The sequence below is a fragment of the Zeugodacus cucurbitae genome, chromosome 2 (assembly GCF_028554725.1).
Source record: "Zeugodacus cucurbitae isolate PBARC_wt_2022May chromosome 2, idZeuCucr1.2, whole genome shotgun sequence".
Lineage (NCBI taxonomy): Eukaryota > Metazoa > Arthropoda > Insecta > Diptera > Tephritidae > Zeugodacus > Zeugodacus cucurbitae.
The window spans coordinates 33,967,707-33,990,267 of NC_071667.1; the positions used below are offsets into that span (position 1 = coordinate 33,967,707).

Consider the following 22,561-nt stretch of genomic DNA (forward strand, 5'->3'; position numbering starts at 1 on the left):
TCTTGCCGTAGACATCATAAACATTATTGGTTCATCCAAATCAACAAACCAGAAATATTTGTTGCTAATGAACGAAGGAAAAAATAAAAGATTAAAAACTGAATTCTTGATAGATTTTAAACAAAACAAGTAAGGAAGGGCTAAGTTCGGGTGTAACCGAACATTTTATACTCTCGCAATTTATTTATTTAACTTTATTTATCTATACTAATAGTGGTTTGTTTTTTTGTTTGTTTGTCTCGAATAGGCTTCGAAACTACTGAACCGAATAATTCTTTCACCGTTGGAAAGCTATACTATCCTATATATATATATATATATATATATATATATACTATAGTAAATATTCGTCTATAACAATTGCACTGTACCAAAGAGTTAACTAATCAAGTAAGGAAGGGCTAAGTTCGGGTGTAACCGAACATTTTATACTCTCGCAATTTATTTAACTTTATTAATATTATATAATACACAATTTCACCCACATATTCGTCATATATATTGTATAAAGTCCATAATATTAGGTTAGAAGCACCGAGATCCTCATGTTCGATTAATGGGACCTTGAAAACCTATGGTTTCGGCGATTTTTAGAATGGGGCTGCCACACTATAAAGGTAGTATTTGTGCAAAGTTCTGCATCGATATTTTCACTAGTGCTTACTTTATATGTATATTGTAAAGTTAACGATCCAGATCGTCTTCAAAGTTCTGGTATATAGGAAGTAGGCGTGGTTGTGAAGCGATTTGGCCTATTTTCACAACATATTATTGGGATGTAAGGAAACTATTACAAACCAAGTTTCATTGAAATCGGTCGAGTAGTTCCTGAGATATGGTTTTTGACCCATAAGTGGGCGATGCCACGCCCATTTTCAATTTTGTAAAAAAATGTGAGTGCAGCTTCTGTCTGTCATTTCTTATGTGAAATTTAGTGTTTCTGGCGTTTTTTGTTACTGAGTTAGCCCACTTTTATTAATTTTCAACCTAACCTTTGTATGGGAGGCGGGCGTGGTTATTATCCGATTTCACCTAATTTCATGGTGTGTGGTGGGGTACGTAAGAGAACTGACTGCAGAAAGTTTGGTTTATATGGCTTCATTGGTTTGCGAGATATATACAAATAACCGATTTGGGGGCGGGGCCACGCCCACTTTCCCAAAAAAAAATACATCCAAATATGCCCCTTCTCACGAGTCTCGGATTTTGACTCGTCTCGTTACCCTGATCATTTTGATATATATAACCCTATTTCTAACTCGTTTAGTTTTATGACTTACAAACAATCGTTATGTGAACAAAACTATAATACTCTCTTAGCAACTTTTGTTGCAAGAGTATAAAAACTAACTTTTACGGTCAAATTTTCGCATCATATTGAATCGAAAAATACTTGTAATAGAGATGTGTGGAAATTTTTCATAATTTTGGATAATATTTTAATATTGTACTATTTAATAAGACAAAAAACTTTCAAATTTTGATTCCCACGTAATCGCTTAACCAGGTACTATCCAGAACTTTTTACGTTTCAGATTTTTCTGAAATGAAATACACCTGTGTATTTTGATCGTCAGAGCACGAAAGTTAAGTCTGTTTTTCAATTCATTATATTCAATATATAACATTTCCGGTTAAAATCAGCGTAGTTTGTTGTCTTATAGTGAAATTTTAAGCTTATTTATGAAAATACAGGGAAAAATTTTGCGTTACCATATGGTCAACCCACGATTGATTCGGGTTAATTCACCAAATGGTCCAAATAAGCGTGATTCCTGTAACTGAACAAATTGTTCATTTAAACGGGATTATTGATTCTCCGGTTAATTGAACGAAAATTTCTGCAAATTTTGATGTGGATGTGTATACCTATTTGCTATGGACCGAACCGATTTGCATAGTGGACGGCAAACAGTAATAAAGCATTAATAAACATAACTGCATACCCATAACTAAGCTATTGTTTTTATACTCTCGCAACCTGTTGCACAGAGTATAATAGTTTTGTTCACATAACGGTTGTTTGTGTCACCAAGAAATATAAGAGTTAGATATGGGGTTATATATACATAAATGATCAGGATGACGAGTGGATTTGAAATCCGGATGTCTGTCCGTCCGTCTGTCCGTGCAAGCGATAACTTGAGTAAAAATTAAGATATCTTAATGAAACTTGGAATATATGTTCCTTGGCACCCTGAGGAGGTTGCTTTCGAAAATGAGCAAAATCGGTTTACTGCCACGCCCACAAAATGGCGGAAACCGAAAAGCTATACAGTGTCATAACTAAGCCATAAATAAAGTTGTGAAAATGAAATTTGGAACATATAATCCCATTAGGGAGGGGCATATTTGGATGTAATTTTTTTGGAAAAGTGGGCGTGACCCCACCCCCAAATAGGTTTTTTGTATATAACTCGCAAACCAATAAAGCTATTTAAACCAAACTTTCTGCAGTCGTTTATTTTAGCCATTTCCTTATACAGTCCAAAAATGAAAGAAATCGGATAATAACCACGCCCACCTCCCATACAAAGGTTAGGTTGAAAATTAGTAAAAGTGGGTTAACTCACTAGCGAAAAACGTCAGAAACACCAAATTTTACATAAGAAATGGCAGAAAGAAGCTGCACTGAGATTTTTTTACAAAATGGAAAATGGGCGTGGCGACGCCCACTTATGGGTCAAAAACCATATCTCAAGAACTACTCGACCGATTTCAATGAAATTCGGTATATAACACTTTCTTGACACGGTATATAACACTTTCTCGGTTTACTACTACGTCTACTTCCCATATAACTCAATTTTGAATTCTCTTGATTCGTTCACTTTATAATATATACATAAGGAACAAATGAAGATAGCGGAATAAAACTTTGCACAAATACTGTATTTGAGCTGTGACATCACTTGTAGAAAAATTGTCAAAATCGAACTATGACTTTTCAAGGCCCCTGATATCGAACATGAAGAACTCTGTGCCTAAGGTTAATTTTTCACCGAAAATATAGGTAAATCCCTCAGATATTTTAATGTAATTCATGCCCTCTGAATTTTTTTCTTGTAACAGTTTCTCTCTGTACCTGAAATGGTAAAAATCGGGTCATAACTTGCCCCAGATCCCACATACCTAATTATAAGTAATATTAAATTAAGTGAGCGTATAGTCTTCGATACATTGTATTTTGGTGGTGAAAACGAGTGAAATCGGTTTAGGAATTACCACAGTCCCCATATGGAGCCATCCATAAATTACGTCACACCTTGAACGGGGTGGGGGGGAGGTTATCATTCAGAAGTGACATTGTGTGACAAGGGGCAGGGGGGGTCAAAAGCTTTGTGACATCACATTTCAAAATTTAAGGCAATATCGTTTCCCGCTCTGCTGCGCTCCTGGGTGCTAGACGACTGGCTGCTCTGTACCACGTCGATCACGCAGCAGCATAATTAAGTATCTATTATTTCTTGATTAAGTATCTATTATTAACCGATGTCCAGGGCATACTGGGATTATGGAGGGAACAGTCCTCCGAAATGCTGAATGACAGTGAAAGTACAATACCAGGAGTTGGAGAACCCGATTCCCCAATCGATGAAGATGAAATAGATGTTTCATTACCCGACCATGAAGAATTTCGAATAGCAATTACCCGCCTGAAGAACAACGCGGCAGGGGCCGATAGATTACCGGCTGAGCTATTCAAATACGGCGGCGAAGAACTGATAAGGAGCATGCATCAGTTCCTTTGCAAAATATGGTGGAAAGAAAGCATGTCTGACGATTGGAATCTCAATGTGCTCTGCCCAATACACAAAAAGGGAGATCCCACAAATTGTGCCAATTACCGTGGGATAAGCCTTCTAAATATCGCCTATAAGGTTCTATCGAGCGTACTGTGTGAAAGACTTAAGCCCACCGTCAACAAACTGACACCATGCGCCAAATCTTGGAGAAGACCCGTGAAAAGAGGATCGACACACACCATCTTTTTGTCGATTTCAAAGCTGCTTTCGACAGCACGAAAAGGAGCTGCATTTATGCCGCAATGTCTGAATTTGGTAGCCCCGCAAAACTAATACGGCTGTGTAAGTTGACGTTGAGCAACACTTCTTTAACTTGATGTTGGAAAAAATAATACGAGCTGTAGAGCTAAATAGAGAAGGTACAATATTTTATAAGAGTGTACAGCTACTGGCATACACCGAAGATATTGATATCATCGGAAGCAACAACCGCGCCGTTTGTTCTGCTTTTTCCCGCATGGATAAGGGGCGAAGCGAATGGGTCTGGAGGTGAATGAGGACAAGACGAAATATCTCCTGTCATCAAGCAAACAGTCAGCGCACTCGCGTCTTGGCTCCCACGTCACTGTTGACAGTCATAACTTTGAAGTTGTAGATAATTTCGTTTATCTGGGAACCAGCATTAACAACACCAACAATGTCAGCCTTGAAATCCAACGCAGAATCACTCTTGCCAACAGGTGCTACTTTGGACTGAGTAGGCAATTGAAAAGTAAAGTCCTCTCTCGACGAACCAAAATCAAACTCTATTAGTCGCTCATTATTCCCGTCCTGATGTATGGCGCTGAAGCGTGGACGATGACAACATCCGATGAGACGACTCTTGGGGTTTTCGAGAGAAAGGTTTTGCGCAAGATTTATGGTCCTCTAAACATTGGCAATGGCGAATACCGCAGACGATGGAACGATGAGCGACGACATTGACATAGTTCAGCGAATAAAAAGACAGCGGCTTCGCTGGCTACGGATGGAAGAAAACACTCCAGCTCTGAAAGTATTCGATGCAGTACCCGCTGGAGGAAGCCGCGGAAGAGGACGACCTCCACTCCGGTGGAAAGACCAAGTGCAAAGTGACCTGGCTTCACTTGGTGTTTCCAGTTGGCTCCAAAAAGCAAAAAGAAGGAATGAGTGGCGCGATCTGGTGGATTCGGCTATAATCGCTTAAAGCGGTTTCTACGCCAAATATATATAATAAAATGTATGCCACACACCTCCAGCGACTGTCTTTGAGACGCGTTGATTGTCATCCCAAATGCAAGTCTCATTGGAAACTGAATACGTTTGAACTGGAATGGCAAATCGTTAGAACTCAAAGAAATTCGTGGAATCAAGCATTCTGCCCCCTTGTAAGTCCCTTTAAAAAATTCTTGCAAATATTACATTATTCGATAGCTGCTTGAAGATTGCGAAGCATAACAAATGACAAAGCATTATAAAGACAAATAATTTATAAATTTCACTGGATAATTCACAGCTTCGTCTTCATTTTCAACATGATCGATCGATGTGTATGAACACAAATATCCCGGAAGTTGACTTTAAGTCGTATAGCCGTTCTTCCAACTTCAAGTAGCGTTGCTGCAATTCCAGTAGATGCGAGAGCCAACGTAATGCCATTTTGAGATCGAATTGTTGCCAAAATCCCGTTTTTTACACATTTACCACTGAGTTCAAAATGTGACAACTTGTGACAAGGAGGGGGGAGGGATTAAAAAGTCCTTAAATTCGTGTGACGTAATTTATGGATGGCCCCTATACTATTTATGATGATTTTCGTTATTCTATTGAACTTTATGCCGAATATATGGGTCGAATTGTATTATCTTTATAAAATTAAATCAATAAATTGCGAGAGTATAAAAAGTTCGGTTGCACCCGAACTTAGCCCTTCCTTACTTGTTTTCTTTTGAGAATTACAAAAAAAAATTTGCAAATTGTAAATAACAATTTTTGTACTACTGTTCATAATTCTCATCAATGATTTAAATTAAACTGAACCCGTATGAAATAGTCTGAATAAAATTTCTTTCGGTTTGCGAAGTCGACCTTGTTTATGTAATAAATTTTCCGTGATCCCCTACCGTACATATTCCCTTCGGGTAAGCGTCTTACGCCTTCTGTGCATATTAAAACCTATGAGAACTAAAAGTATTGATAATCCTGGATTCAAAATTGTATACATGTACATTTGGTAGATATAAATATCTAGATTAAAAAACTTAACATGGACTTATTTTACACAGTAATAATACACAAATTTTCCATGTATGACTTATCCAATCATACATCATTGTAAATATGTACTATATAAATCGGCCTTTTACTATATTGTGACGATTTTGGTGAGTGTTGCCTGTATAAAAAGAAACCTCTCATTATAATAATATTTATTTGGTAAAATATGTCTCTTTTCTACACAGTACTGTATGTATTATACACTAAGAGCCCTATTCTGTGCACTTGACAAAATAACAAAAATTTGAAAATATTTTCATATTTTTATCAAGTAAGAATTTTTTTGGTATTCTGTGACAATTTTGATAAAATAAAAAGCTTCAGTACGCATAGCTTTTCCCCACACGTGTGGGAAACAAAATAATGTTTACAGAAACAGCTGATTTCTGTCCAATTATATTGAATTGAATTGAAAAATTTATTTGAATTATTCTATAAAGTACGTTTTCACATGCATTTCAATATTTGTTGCAAAATAGTTAATAATTTAACTTCAATTTCAGAATAAATTATTCCCTCTTGGTCTAAACGTGAAGTTTCTGAGATTGCGCAAATATTCCTTGCGCAAAAGTTCCTTAGGGACTACCATTTATAGAAAACCATTTCATCAAAGTTACCCTCACTATCTTCATTTTTTATACAAAAAAAAAGGAAAACTAAACTTCTTAATATTAAAACGGCTCAATAACGCGAGCCATCATCATGTTCATATTTTTCCTCTTTGTATAGAAATAACGACAAAAGTAAAATATATCCATTGCAAAAAATTCACTTCCACAACTATCCACAGCAAGATATTTTATTTGTCAAGAGCATTTTACTTCTTAACAACTTATAAAGAAAAAAGCTTTTTATTTTAAACACAGAATACGAAATGCTTGATAAATTTCAATTTTTTACAAATTAGAAGTTGGTTGAATTTGTAAAGTGCACAGAATAGGGCTGTAAATCCTGATAAAATATTTCTGAACTAGCAGACACGTTTTTGTGGCTAAGGTATACATTAAATTAAGTTGGTCCAATCTTGGCTTCGGCGACGATATTGATTACCCGAGGTTGATTTATATTACGCAGCATGATTACAACTCACACTACTTTAATTGCAAAATAAGGCAATTTTAAATAGTTTGGGATAATTGACTACGTCATCCTGGTTTGTAGCTGTGTCAACTCTCTTGGACCGGAATTCTAAATTGTCGCATTAAGGTCATCGATATCTTTTTTTTTACCACCAATATAAGTCATTCAATCAGTCATTTATGGTTATCATATTGAGGTTTCATGTCAGGAAAACTTCTCTTTCGAGTCAATGAAGTAACAGAAATCTGTTGGAAATGCTATTAATCCATCGAGGTGTCAACTGCCAACTACTTCTACAATCGCAATTTGATATTGTTGCAAAAACACTCATATGTTTGTTGTTAATTGGCGATTCTTTATGTGTCGCCACAAATTAAATGATTTAGGTATGCGATTAGCCCGTCAGTAACAGTTGATCCAGGAATAATTGGAAGAGTCTGGCGTAAATCACCTACTAACAGAATCCTGGCTCCACCAAAAACGTTTATCGACAATCAATATTTTTTAAAGTCCTGTGCAGTACCTCCAGCGACTTATTGAATATTTGGAAAATTTTCGTTATAGCGCAATTTTTGACGATTTTGCCGACTGGTGTTTCGTTCATTTGCAATTTAGGAGTAATTTCAAGGCCGAATGTGCCGTATGTTTGCCTACTAACGGGTGCCAAGTTGCCCCTATTCCCGTTAACCTTGGTGGTGAAAATGAGTGAAATTGGTTCTGGAATTACATCAGCCCTCATATACTATATATGATGATTTTCTATTGGACTCTATGTCGAATATATAGGTAAAATTGTGTGTTATCTTAATAAAATTACATGAATAAATTACGAGAGTATAAAATGTTCGGTTGGACCCGAACTTAGCCTTTCCTTATTTGTTACAAATTGTTTTGGGCTATCGACACAACCTTATACAATTGAACTATAACAAAAATATTTTAACAAAGCAACAATGATAACCTTCACAATATTATTTTTTTGTTTTCTCTTTTTATATTTTTCTTGTCAACTCGATCTGGCCTTCCACGAATATTTCAAGACTAAAATTAGCCAGATCGGTTTGGCCGTTATCGTTTTTTTTGCGGCACAAACGAACAGCAATTCATTTTTATATTATATTATTATCAAGCGACAATTGTTTTTTTAATTCAGCACAGGACCAGGAGGGAATCGACCGCGCGAGTGATCTTAACCCCCCTCCCGTACCTCCGTGCCTGAATGACGCCTACAACTCTACAACGCATAGTTAGCCGCCGAAAAATTTCAAAATTTTAACTCGTGATATCTTTTGAATGGAATGTCAGAATCTAATAATTCAAAAAGTTATATAAAGGTTTTGAAGCGATCTTAAATAATAAATCATTTATTTCGATAATACTAAGGTATAAATAAAGAGCCTTTTCAAGTAGTGGTATTTGAATTAATTTTTTTATATAAAATCGCTTATTGTGACAAAAGTATAATAGTTAGAGATATGATGTCGCGACGTTTTTTGTAGATAATGATAAGTTCTACAAAATTGTAGTACATCACTTTGTTATATCTTCAATCGTTTTCGCACCATTCGCGATTAAAGAAAGTTTTTTGGTATTTTTTTTACATTATCGGAGTTTTGGTAAGGAACCCTATTTTTTTTTTTAAACTAAATATAGCCTATGTCACTCAGGGATAGTATAGCTTTCCAACGGTGAAAGAATTTTTCAAATCGGTTCAGTAGTTTCGGAGCCTATTCGAGACAAACAAACAAAAAAACAAACATTTTCTCTTTATAATATTAGTATAGATGAAAACATTTTGTCAACATATTTTTTATTTCAATTTAATTTGTTTCAAGGCTGCTGAAGAAGAAGCGTTTAAACTTGAGATGTCTAGAAAACCTGCAGATTTCTTAGCCCCATATTTGATACCTTACAAAACTCGATCACTTACATATGAAGAATCATGGGCAGCTTACAACGCTTGTTTATATGAACTTAAAACCCGGTTTGTGGGACTCTTAAACGACCTTCAACGTCAATACGAAGATGTATGTAAATTTTTTTATACAAAAGCAATGTTATGATGATTATATGTTTTTAATATTTATATTTATTTACAGCTTACTGCTGAAGCAAAATCTCTTGAACGGTTTTTAAACAAATTTGAAGATCAGTTTGATAACTATAATTATGAGAAACTTGTGGAGCAAGCCGGCGTCATTGCTTTACACAAGCGAATGATTCAACAACGTTTGACGTTAACACATGAAGAATCACAAAAGAAATATGAAACTGTGAAAAAATCTCTTTTGAGAGATCATCGTCTCAATTTAAAGCGTACATCCAATGGAGAGGATTAGATATACATACTTCCTTGAATACGCCAAGTCACTTAAATTTGTACAAATTACTATTTTTTTAGATTAATAATCCTTATAAAATGTTTTGTGCTATTTCATTTAACTGTCTTTGATTGGGAGTATTTAGAAAGTAGTTTGTAGTAAATAGCACTAAATGAATATGTACTTAAATTACATTACATTACATTTATGTGCCTCTGTACACTAGTGGTACTCATTTAACGTCGCAAACGTATGGCAATATCGGGAAACAGCAATATCGTAAAACAGCTGTTCATTTGTACATCCATTTTATTTTACGACAATCTTGCAAATATGCTAGACCATAAATTTCAATTCACAATCAGCTCATATTGCCACAATATTGCCAAACACCGTTCATTTAACTTTATTGCCATATTGCCAATTTGCTATTTTTATATAATTCATTAATCAAACTTACTGTACATCTACCACATCTTATCATACACCGCATTTTTATACTTTCGCTATATTGTAAAACTTAAAACAAACTAAATGAGTCAGATATAGAGTTATATATACCAAAAGGAGCCGAGTAGAATTGAAATCCGTATGTGTGTCTGTCAGTACGTCTGTCCGTCCATGCAAGCGATAACTTGAGTAAAAATTTCAAATACAGTGGAATTTCCCTAACTCGAATCACCATAATCCACAAAAAAACTTCGAGTTAGAGAGGCTTCGACTTATAAAATTTTAATTAAAACAAATAATTTCAAAAAGCAGTACAATATAGATTTATTCTCAGTTTTATTTAATTTCTTCGAAAAAAGTTTTATGTACATACTTTAAAACATGTATTCTGTAATTTTGATTGTTGAAGTTTCTTTTTTTTTGACTCTGTATCTCATGCCTTTGTTGTAACATTTATGGCATAAATTCTATATTATATCTATATTATAAGTTATGAAAGGAAATTTGTATGAAATTTTACTTCTATTGCCAATTCAAGAGTTCGAGTTATGGAGAACTTCGAGGGAATTTTCACCGGAATTCAACCATTATTGGCGCAGAGACACATTCAGCGTTACTGTAAACTCTCTGTGAATAAATAAATCCCATGTACTTTAGTTTAATGCGAACGAAAATTTCATGTCATGAGTTTTGTGGGAATGAAAACTTATAGATACATATAAACCATGATTCAATTATACAAGATTTGTAAGTAAATAGCCTTATCATTAAGAAGCTATTCTGTTAAAAAATTTCAACACATCTTTATTACAACTATTTTTCGCGTCAGTACATGGCGAAAATTTTACCACAAAGGTAGTTTTTTTGTTAAAAACCTATAAAGAATTCAGCTTTTATACTCTAGCAACATGTTGCACAGAGTATTCTAGTTTTTACAGAGTTAGATATGGGGTTATATATATATAAATGATCAGGTTGACGAGTGGAGTTGAAATCCGGATGTTTGCCCGTCCGTCTGTCTGCCCGTCTATCCGTGCAAGCGATAACTTGAGTAAAAATTGCGTTATCTTAATGAAACTTGGAACACATATTCCTTGGCACCCTGAGGATGTTGCTTTCGAAGATGGGCAAAAACGGTCCACTGCCACGCCCACAAAATGGTGAAAACTTAAAACACATAAAGTGTCATAACTAAGCCATAAATAAAGTTATGAAAGTAAAATTTGGTACAACGTATCGCATTAGGGAGGGGAAGATCTACATAACTTGAAGTTCTCCATAACTCGAACCCTTTAAGTGTCAATAGAAGTCAAATTTCCTTTCATAAATCGAACTTTTCGACTAGAGCATAATAGAAAATTTAAAAATTTACTATCGAGACAGTATTTTAAAGAAGGTCCTATATTTGTATAGAGGCAAACAAAAATATGATATTACACTTATAGATTTCATAAATCATGTAACAAAGCATTGGATACAGACGTCAAGAGCCAAACAATAGCAATCTGTAACATACAAAATTAAACAAGTAAGGAAAGGCTAAGTTCGGGTGCAACCAATCATTTTATACTCTCGCAATTTATTGACGTAATTTTATAAAGATAATACAATTCGACCCATATATTCGGCATAAAGTTCAATAGAATAACGAAAATCATCATAAATAGTATAGGGGCCATCCATAAATTATGTCACACGAATTTAAAGACTTTTTAATCCCTCCCCCCTCCTTGTCACAAGTTGTCACATTTTGAACTCACCACCAAACCCCCCCCCCCCCCCCTGACGTGACGTCACCAATTTTCGAATTTTATGGATTTATCATAAAATAAAAAAAAAACATTTATTCTTATATTTATTGAATAATCTATACTAATATTATAAAGCTGAAGAGTTTGTTTGTTTGTTTGTTTAAACGCGCTAATCTCCGAAACTACTGGTTCGAATTGAATAATTCTTTTTGTGTTGGATAGTCCATTTAGAGGAAGGCTATAGGCTATATAGCATCACGACCAATAGGAGCGAAGAAACAGTGGTAAGTGTATAAAAAACGGGATTTTGGCAACAATTCGATCTCAAAATGGCATTACGTTGGCTCTCGCATCTACTGGAATTGCAGCAACGCTACTTGAAGTTGGAAGAACGGCTATACGACTTAAAGTCAACTTCCGGGATATTTGTGTTCATACACATCGATCGATCATGTTGAAAATGAAGACGAAGCTGGGAATTATCCAGTGAAATTTATAAATTCTTTGTCTTTATAATGCTTTGTCATTTGTTATGCTTCGCAATCTTCAAGCAGCTATCGAATAATGTAATATTTGCAAGAATTTTTTAAAGGGACTTACAAGGGGGCAGAATGCTTGATTCCACGAATTTCTTTGAGTTCTAACGATTTGCCATTCCAGTTCAAACGTATTCAGTTTCCAATGAGACTTGCATTTGGGATGACAATCAACGCGTCTCAAAGACAGTCGCTGGAGGTGTGTGGCATACATTTCATTATATATATTTGGCGTAGAAACCGCTTTAAGCGATTATAGCCGAATCCACCAGATCGCGCCACTCATTCCTTCTTTTTGCTTTTTGGCGCCAACTGGAAACACCAAGTGAAGCCAGGTCACTTTGCACTTGGTCTTTCCACCGGAGTGGAGGTCGTCCTCTTCCGCGGCTTCCTCCAGCGGGTACTGCATCGAATACTTTCAGAGCTGGAGTGTTTTCTTCCATCCGTACAACATGACCTAGCCAGCGAAGCCGCTGTGTTTTTATTCGCTGAACTATGTCAATGTCGTCGTATAAATCGTACAGCTCATCGTTCCATCGTCTGCGGTATTCGCCGTTGCCAATGTTTAGAGGACCATAAATCTTACGCAAAACCTTTCTCTCGAAAACCCCAAGAGTCGTCTCATCGGATGTTGTCATCGTCCACGCTTCAGCGCCATACATCAGGACGGGAATAATGAGCGACTAATAGAGTTTGATTTTGGTTCGTCGAGAGAGGACTTTACTTTTCAATTGCCTACTCAGTCCAAAGTAGCACCTGTTGGCAAGAGTGATTCTGCGTTGGATTTCAAGGCTGACATTGTTGGTGTTGTTAATGCTGGTTTCCAGATAAACGAAATTATCTACAACTTCAAAGTTATGACTGTCAACAGTGACGTGGGAGCCAAGACGCGAGTGCGCTGACTGTTTGTTTGATGACAGGAGATATTTCGTCTTGTCCTCATTCACCTCCAGACCCATTCGCTTCGCCCCTTATCCATGCGGGAAAAAGCAGAACAAACGGCGCGGTTGTTGCTTCCGATGATATCAATATCTTCGGTGTATGCGAGTAGCTGTACACTCTTATAAAATATTGTACCTTCTCTATTTAGCTCTGCAGCTCGTATTATTTTTTCCAACATCAAGTTAAAGAAGTGTTGCTCAACGTCAACTTACACAGCCGTATTAGTTTTGCGGGGATACCAAATTCAGACATCGCGGCATAAAGGCAGCTCCTTTTCGTGCTGTCGAAAGCAGCTTTGAAATCGACAAAAAGATGGTGTGTGTCGATCCTCTTTTCACGGGTCTTCTCCAAGATTTGGCGCATGGTGAATATCTGGTCCATGGTGGACTTTCCAGGTCTAAAGCCACACTGATAAGGTCCAATCAGTTTGTTGACGGTGGGCTTAAGTCTTTCACACAATACGCTCGATATAACCTTATAGGCGATATTTAGAAGGCTTATCCCACGGTAATTGGCACAATTTGTGGGATCTCCCACAAATAAGTTCTACAAAATTGTAGTACATCACTTTGTTATATCTTCAATCGTTTTCGCACCATTCGAGATTAAAGAAAATTTTTTGGTATTTTTTTTACATTATCGGAGTTTTGGTAAGGAACCCTATTTTTTTTTAAACTAAATATAGCCTATGTCACTCAGGGATAGTATAGCTTTCCAACGGTGAAAGAATTTTTCAAATCGGTTCAGTAGTTTCGGAGCCTATTCGAGACAAACAAACAAAAAAAAACAAACATTTCCTCTTTATAATATTAGTATAGATGAAAACATTTTATCAACATATTTTTTATTTCAATTTAATTTGTTTCAAAGCTGCTGAAGAAGAAGCGTTTAAACTTGAGATGTCTAGAAAACCTGCAGATTTCTTAGTCCCATATTTGATACCTTACAAAACTCGATCACTTACATATGAAGAATCATGGGCAGCTTACAACGCTTGTTTATATGAACTTAAAACCCGGTTTGTGGGACTCTTAAACGACCTTCAACGTCAATACGAAGATGTATGTAAATTTTTTTATACAAAAGCAATGTTATGATGATTATATGTTTTTAATATTTATATTTATTTACAGCTTACTGCTGAAGCAAAATCTCTTGAACGGTTTTTAAACAAATTTGAAGATCAGTTTGATAACTATAATTATGAGAAACTTGTGGAGCAATCCGGCGTCATTGCTTTACACAAGCGAATGATTCAACAACGTTTGACGTTAACACATGAAGAATCACAAAAGAAATATGATACTGTGAAAAAATCTCTTTTGAGAGATCATCGTCTCAATTTAAAGCGTACATCCAATGGAGAGGATTAGATATACATAATTCCTTGAATACGCCAAGTCACTTAAATTTGTACAAATTACTATTTTTTTAGATTAATAATCCTTATAAAATGTTTTGTGCTATTTCATTTAACTGTCTTTGATTGGGAGTATTTAGAAAGTAGTTTGTAGTAAATAGCACTAAATGAATATGTACTTAAATTACATTACATTACATTTATGTGCCTCTGTACACTAGTGGTACTCATTTAACGTCGCAAAAGTATGGCAATATCGGGAAACAGCAATATCGTAAAACAGCTGTTCATTTGTACATCCATTTTATTTTACGACAATCTTGCAAATATGCTAGACCATACATTTCAATTCACAATCAGCTGATATTGCCACAATATTGCCAAACACCGTTCATTTAACTTTATTGCCATATTGCCAATTTGTCATTTTTATATAATTCATTAATCAAACTTACTGGACATCTACCACATCTTATCATACACCGCATTTTTATACTTTCGCAATATATTGTAAAACTTAAAACAAACTAAATGAGTCAGATATAGAGTTATATATACCAAAAGGAGCCGAGTAGAATTGAAATCCGTATGTGTGTCTGTCAGTACGTCTGTCCGTCCATGCAAGCGATAACTTGAGTAAAAATTTCAAATACAGTGGAATTTCCCTAACTCGAATCACCATAATCCACAAAAAAACTTCGAGTTAGAGAGGCTTCGACTTATAAAATTTAATTAAAACAAATAATTTCAAAAAGCAGTACAATATAGATTTATTCTCAGTTTTATTTAATTTCTTCGAAAAAAGTTTTATGTACATACTTTAAAACATGTATTCTGTAATTTTGATTGTTGAAGTTTCTTTTTTTTTTGACTCTGTATCTCATGCCTTTGTTGTAACATTTATGGCATAAATTCTATATTATATCTATATTATAAGTTATGGAAGGAAATTTGTATGAAATTTTACTTCTATTGCCAATTCAAGAGTTCGAGTTATGGAGAACTTCGAGGGAATTTTCACCGGAATTCAACCATTATTGGCGCAGAGACACATTCAGCGTTACTGTAAACTCTCTGTGAATAAATAAATCCCATGTACTTTAGTTTAATGCGAACGAAAATTTCATGTCATGAGTTTTGTGGGAATGAAAACTTATAGATACATATAAATCATGATTCAATTATACAAGATTTGTAAATAAATAGCCTTATCATTAAGAAGCTATTCTGTTAAAAAATTTCAACACATCTTTATTACAACTATTTTTCGCGTCAGTACATGGCGAAAATTTTACCACAAAGGTAGTTTTTTTTGTTAAAAACCTATAAAGAATTCAGCTTTTATACTCTCGCAACATGTTGCACAGAGTATTCTAGTTTTTACAGAGTTAGATATGGGGTTATATATATATAAATGATCAGGTTGACGAGTGGAGTTGAAATCCGGATGTTTGCCCGTCCGTCTGTCTGCCCGTCTATCCGTGCAAGCGATAACTTGAGTAAAAATTGCGTTATCTTAATGAAACTTGGAACACATATTCCTTGGCACCCTGAGGATGTTGCTTTCGAAGATGGGCAAAAACGGTCCACTGCCACGCCCACAAAATGGTGAAAACTTAAAACACATAAAGTGTCATAACTAAGCCATAAATAAAGTTATGAAAGTAAAATTTGGTACAACGTATCGCATTAGGGAGGGGAAGATCTACATAACTTGAAGTTCTCCATAACTCGAACCCTTTAAGTGTCAATAGAAGTCAAATTTCCTTTCATAAATCGAACTTTTCGACTAGAGCATAATAGAAAATTTAAAAATTTACTATCGAGACAGTATTTTAAAGAAGGTCCTATATTTGTATAGAGGCAAACAAAAATATGATATTACACTTATAGATTTCATAAATCATGTAACAAAGCATTGGATACAGACGTCAAGAGCCAAACAATAGCAATCTGTAACATACAAAATTAAACAAGTAAGGAAAGGCTAAGTTCGGGTGCAACCAATCATTTTATACTCTCGCAATTTATTGACGTAATTTTATAAAGATAATACAATTCGACCCATATATTCGGCATAAAGTTCAATAGAATAACGAAAATCGTCATAAATAGTATAGGGGCCATCCATAAATTATGTCACACGAATTTAAAGACTTTTTAATCCCTCCCCCCTCCTTGTCACAAGTTGTCACATTTTGAACTCACCACCAAACCCCCCCCCCCCCCCTGACGTGACGTCACCAATTTTCGAATTTTATGGATTTATCATAAAATAAAAAAAAAACATTTATTCTTATATTTATTGAATAATCTATACTAATATTATAAAGCTGAAGAGTTTGTTTGTTTGTTTGTTTAAACGCGCTAATCTCCGAAACTACTGGTTCGAATTGAGTAGAATTGAAATCCGTATGTGTGTCTGTCAGTACGTCGGTCCGTCCATGCAAGCGATAACTTGAGTAAAAATTTCAAATACAGTGGAATTTCCCTAACTCGAATCACCATAATCCACAAAAAAACTTCGAGTTAGAGAGGCTTCGACTTATAAAATTTTAATTAAAACAAATAATTTCAAAAAGCAGTACAATATAGATTTATTCTCAGTTTTATTTAATTTCTTCGAAAAAAGTTTTATGTACATACTTTAAAACATGTATTCTGTAATTTTTATTGTTGAAGTTTCTTTTTTTTTGACTCTGTATCTCATGCCTTTGTTGTAACATTTATGGCATAAATTCTATATTATATCTATATTATAAGTTAGGAAATTTGTATGAAATTTTACTTCTATTGCCAATTCAAGAGTTCGAGTTATGGAGAACTTCGAGGGAATTTTCACCGGAATTCAACCATTATTGGCGCAGAGACACATTCAGCGTTACTGTAAACTCTCTGTGAATAAATAAATCCCATGTACTTTAGTTTAATGCGAACGAAAATTTCATGTCATAAGTTTTGTGGGAATGAAAACTTATAGATACATATAAACCATGATTCAATTATACAAGATTTGTAAGTAAATAGCCTTATCATTAAGAAGCTATTCTGTTAAAAAATTTCAACACATCTTTATTACAACTATTTTTCGCGTCAGTACATGGCGAAAATTTTACCACAAAGGTAGTTTTTTTGTTAAAAACCTATAAAGAATTCAGCTTTTATACTCTCGCAACATGTTGCACAGAGTATTCTAGTTTTTACAGAGTTAGATATGGGGTTATATATATATAAATGATCAGGTTGACGAGTGGAGTTGAAATCCGGATGTTTGCCCGTCCGTCTGTCTGCCCGTCTATCCATGCAAGCGATAACTTGAGTAAAAATTGCGTTATCTTAATGAAACTTGGAACACATATTCCTTGGCACCCTGAGGATGTTGCTTTCGAAGATGGGCAAAAACGGTCCACTGCCACGCCCACAAAATGGTGAAAACTTAAAACACATAAAGTGTCATAACTAAGCCATAAATAAAGTTATGAAAGTAAAATTTGGTACAACGCATCGCATTAGGGAGGGGAAGATCTACATAACTTGAAGTTCTCCATAACTCGAATCCTTTAAGTGTCAATAGAAGTCAAATTTCCTTTCATAAATCGAACTTTTCGACTAGAGCATAATAGAAAATTTACTATCGAGACAGTATTTTAAAGGAGGTCCTATATTTGTATAGAGGCAAACAAAAATATGATATTACACTTATAGATTTCATAAATCATGTAACAAAGCATTGGATACAGACGTCAAGAGCCAAACAATAGCAATCTGTAACATACAAAATTAAACAAGTAAGGAAAGGCTAAGTTCGGGTGCAACCAATCATTTTATACTCTCGCAATTTATTGACGTAATTTTATAAAGATAATACAATTCGACCCATATATTCGGCATAAAGTTCAATAGAATAACGAAAATCGTCATAAATAGTATAGGGGCCATCCATAAATTATGTCACACGAATTTAAGGACTTTTTAATCCCTCCCCCCTCCTTGTCACAAGTTGTCACATTTTGAAATTTATAAATTCTTTGTCTTTATAATGCTTTGTCATTTGTTATGCTTCGCAATCTTCAAGCAGCTATCGAATAATGTAATATTTGCAAGAATTTTTTAAAGGGACTTACAAGGGGGCAGAATGCTTGATTCCACGAATTTCTTTGAGTTCTAACGATTTGCCATTCCAGTTCAAACGTATTCAGTTTCCAATGAGACTTGCATTTGGGATGACAATCAACGCGTCTCAAAGACAGTCGCTGGAGGTGTGTGGCATACATTTCATTATATATATTTGGCGTAGAAACCGCTTTAAGCGATTATAGCCGAATCCACCAGATCGCGCCACTCATTCCTTAGTTTTGCTTTTTGGCGCCAACTGGAAACACCAAGTGAAGCCAGGTCACTTTGCACTTGGTCTTTCCACCGGAGTGGAGGTCGTCCTCTTCCGCGGCTTCCTCCAGCGGGTACTGCATCGAATACTTTCAGAGCTGGAGTGTTTTCTTCCATCCGTACAACATGACCTAGCCAGCGAAGCCGCTGTCTTTTTATTCGCTGAACTATGTCAATGTCGTCGTATAAATCGTACAGCTCATCGTTCCATCGTCTGCGGTATTCGCCGTTGCCAATGTTTAGAGGACCATAAATCTTGCGCAAAACCTTTCTCTCGAAAACCCCAAGAGTCGTCTCATCGGATGTTGTCATCGTCCACGCTTCAGCGCCATACATCAGGACGGGAATAATGAGCGACTAATAGAGTTTGATTTTGGTTCGTCGAGAGAGGACTTTACTTTTCAATTGCCTACTCAGTCCAAAGTAGCACCTGTTGGCAAGAGTGATTCTGCGTTGGATTTCAAGGCTGACATTGTTGGTGTTGTTAATGCTGGTTTCCAGATAAACGAAATTATCTACAACTTCAAAGTTATGACTGTCAACAGTGACGTGGGAGCCAAGACGCGAGTGCGCTGACTGTTTGTTTGATGACAGGAGATATTTCGTCTTGTCCTCATTCACCTCCAGACCCATTCGCTTCGCCCCTTATCCATGCGGGAAAAAGCAGAACAAACGGCGCGGTTGTTGCTTCCGATGATATCAATATCTTCGGTGTATGCGAGTAGCTGTACACTCTTATAAAATATTGTACCTTCTCTATTTAGCTCTGCAGCTCGTATTATTTTTTCCAACATCAAGTTAAAGAAGTGTTGCTCAACGTCAACTTACACAGCCGTATTAGTTTTGCGGGGATACCAAATTCAGACATCGCGGCATAAAGGCAGCTCCTTTTCGTGCTGTCGAAAGCAGCTTTGAAATCGACAAAAAGATGGTGTGTGTCGATCCTCTTTTCACGGGTCTTCTCCAAGATTTGGCGCATGGTGAATATCTGGTCCATGGTGGACTTTCCAGGTCTAAAGCCACACTGATAAGGTCCAATCAGTTTGTTGACGGTGGGCTTAAGTCTTTCACACAATACGCTCGATATAACCTTATAGGCGATATTTAGAAGGCTTATCCCACGGTAATTGGCACAATTTGTGGGATCTCCCACAAATAAGTTCTACAAAATTGTAGTACATCACTTTGTTATATCTTCAATCGTTTTCGCACCATTCGCGATTAAAGAAAGTTTTTTGGTATTTTTTTTACATTATCGGAGTTTTGGTAAGGAACCCTATTTTTTTTTTAAACTAAATATAGCCTATGTCACTCAGGGATAGTATAGCTTTCCAACGGTGAAAGACTTTTTCAAATCGGTTCAGTAGTTTCGGAGCCTATTCGAGACAAACAAACAAAAAAAACAAACATTTCCTCTTTATAATATTAGTATAGATGAAAACATTTCATCAACATATTTTTTATTTCAATTTAATTGGTTTCAAGGCTGCTGAAGAAGAAGCGTTTAAACTTGAGATGTCTAGAAAACCTGCAGATTTCTTAGCCCCATATTTGATACCTTACAAAACTCGATCACTTACATATGAAGAATCATGGGCAGCTTACAACACTGGTTTATATGAACTTAAAACCCGGTTTGTGGGACTCTTAAACGACCTTCAACGTCAATACGAAGATGTATGTAAATTTTTTATACAAAAGCAATGTTATGATGATTATATGTTTTTAATATTTATATTTATTTACAGCTTACTGCTGAAGCAAAATCTCTTGAACGGTTTTTAAACAAATTTGAAGATCAGTTTGATAACTATAATTATGAGAAACTTGTGGAGCAAGCCGACGTCATTGCTTTACACAAGCGAATGATTCAACAACGTTTGACGTTAACACATGAAGAATCACAAAAGAAATATGAAACTGTGAAAAAATCTCTTTTGAGAGATCATCGTCTCAATTTAAAGCGTACATCCAATGGAGAGGATTAGATATACATAATTCCTTGAATACGCCAAGTCACTTAAATTTGTACAAATTACTATTTTTTTAGATTAATAATCCTTATAAAATGTTTTGTGCTATTTCATTTAACTGTCTTTGATTGGGAGTATTTAGAAAGTAGTTTGTAGTAAATAGCACTAAATGAATATGTACTTAAATTACATTACATTACATTTATGTGCCTCTGTACACTAGTGGTACTCATTTAACGTCGCAAAAGTATGGCAATATCGGGAAACAGCAATATCGTAAAACAGCTGTTCATTTGTACATCCATTCTATTTTACGACAATCTTGCAAATATGCTAGACCATACATTTCAATTCACAATCAGCTGATATTGCCACAATATTGCCAAACACCGTTCATTTAACTTTATTGCCATATTGCCAATTTGCCATTTTTATATAATTCATTAATCAAACTTACTGTACATCTACCACATCTTATCATACACCGCATTTTTATACTTTCGCAATATATTGTAAAACTTAAAACAAACTAAATGAGTCAGATATAGAGTTATATATACCAAAAGGAGCCGAGTAGAATTGAAATCCGTATGTGTGTCTGTCAGTACGTCTGTCCGTCCATGCAAGCGATAACTTGAGTAAAAATTTCAAATACAGTGGAATTTCCCTAACTCGAATCACCATAATCCACAAAAAAACTTCGAGTTAGAGAGGCTTCGACTTATAAAATTTTAATTAAAACAAATAATTTCAAAAAGCAGTACAATATAGATTTATTCTCAGTTTTATTTAATTTCTTCGAAAAAAGTTTTATGTACATACTTTAAAACATGTATTCTGTAATTTTGATTGTTGAAGTTTCTTTTTTTTTGACTCTGTATCTCATGCCTTTGTTGTAACATTTATGGCATAAATTCTATATTATATCTATATTAAAAGTTATGGAAGGAAATTTGTATGAAATTTTACTTCTATTGCCAATTCAAGAGTTCGAGTTATGGAGAACTTCGAGGGAATTTTCACCGGATTCAACCATTATTGGCGCAGAGACACATTCAGCGTTACTGTAAACTCTCTGTGAATAAATAAATCCCATGTACTTTAGTTTAATGCGAACGAAAATTTCATGTCATGAGTTTTGTGGGAATGAAAACTTATAGATACATATAAACCATGATTCAATTATACAAGATTTGTAAGTAAATAGCCTTATCATTAAGAAGCTATTCTGTTAAAAAATTTCAACACATCTTTATTACAACTATTTTTCGCGTCAGTACATGGCGAAAATTTTACCACAAAGGTAGTTTTTTTTGTTAAAAACCTATAAAGAATTCAGCTTTTATACTCTCGCAACATGTTGCACAGAGTATTCTAGTTTTTACAGAGTTAGATATGGGGTTATATATATATATAAATGATCAGGTTGACGAGTGGAGTTGAAATCCGGATGTTTGCCCGTCCGTCTGTCTGCCCGTCTATCCGTGCAAGCGATAACTTGAGTAAAAATTGCGTTATCTTAATGAAACTTGGAACACATATTCCTTGGCACCCTGAGGATGTTGCTTTCGAAGATGGGCAAAAACGGCCCACTGCCACGCCCACAAAATGGTGAAAACTTAAAACACATAAAGTGTCATAACTAAGCCATAAATAAAGTTATGAAAGTAAAATTTGGTACAACGTATCGCATTAGGGAGGGGAAGATCTACATAACTTGA

The 22,561-nt window shown here is 35.2% G+C and overlaps 1 protein-coding gene and 1 long non-coding RNA gene across 5 annotated transcripts in view; both read left to right on the forward strand.

Annotated features, from left to right (window-relative positions):
• Positions 1-14,592, forward strand: part of LOC105220550 (coiled-coil domain-containing protein lobo-like) — a 441,384-nt gene extending 426,792 nt beyond the window's left edge. For 2 of the 4 annotated variants that reach the window (XR_008472828.1, XR_008472829.1), the window contains 2 exons: positions 13,992-14,182; positions 14,255-14,592. Coding sequence is in view for 1 of the 4 variants with exons in the window: in XM_054236031.1 (XP_054092006.1) it covers positions 8,957-9,148; positions 9,221-9,460 (432 nt within the window). In the remaining 3 variants the exon portion in view is untranslated. Of the gene's footprint in view, positions 1-8,956; positions 9,149-9,220; positions 9,559-13,991; positions 14,183-14,254 lie in introns of those variants that run through there. The other 2 variants (XM_054236031.1, XR_008472830.1) reach the window with 2 other exon arrangements.
• Positions 14,593-16,847: 2,255 nt separating this feature from the next.
• LOC128919876 (uncharacterized) lies at positions 16,848-20,953 on the forward strand. The gene is made up of 2 exons (XR_008470011.1): positions 16,848-20,544; positions 20,616-20,953. It is a non-coding gene; the product is annotated as an uncharacterized LOC128919876 (long non-coding RNA).
• Positions 20,954-22,561: the final 1,608 nt, after the last annotated feature.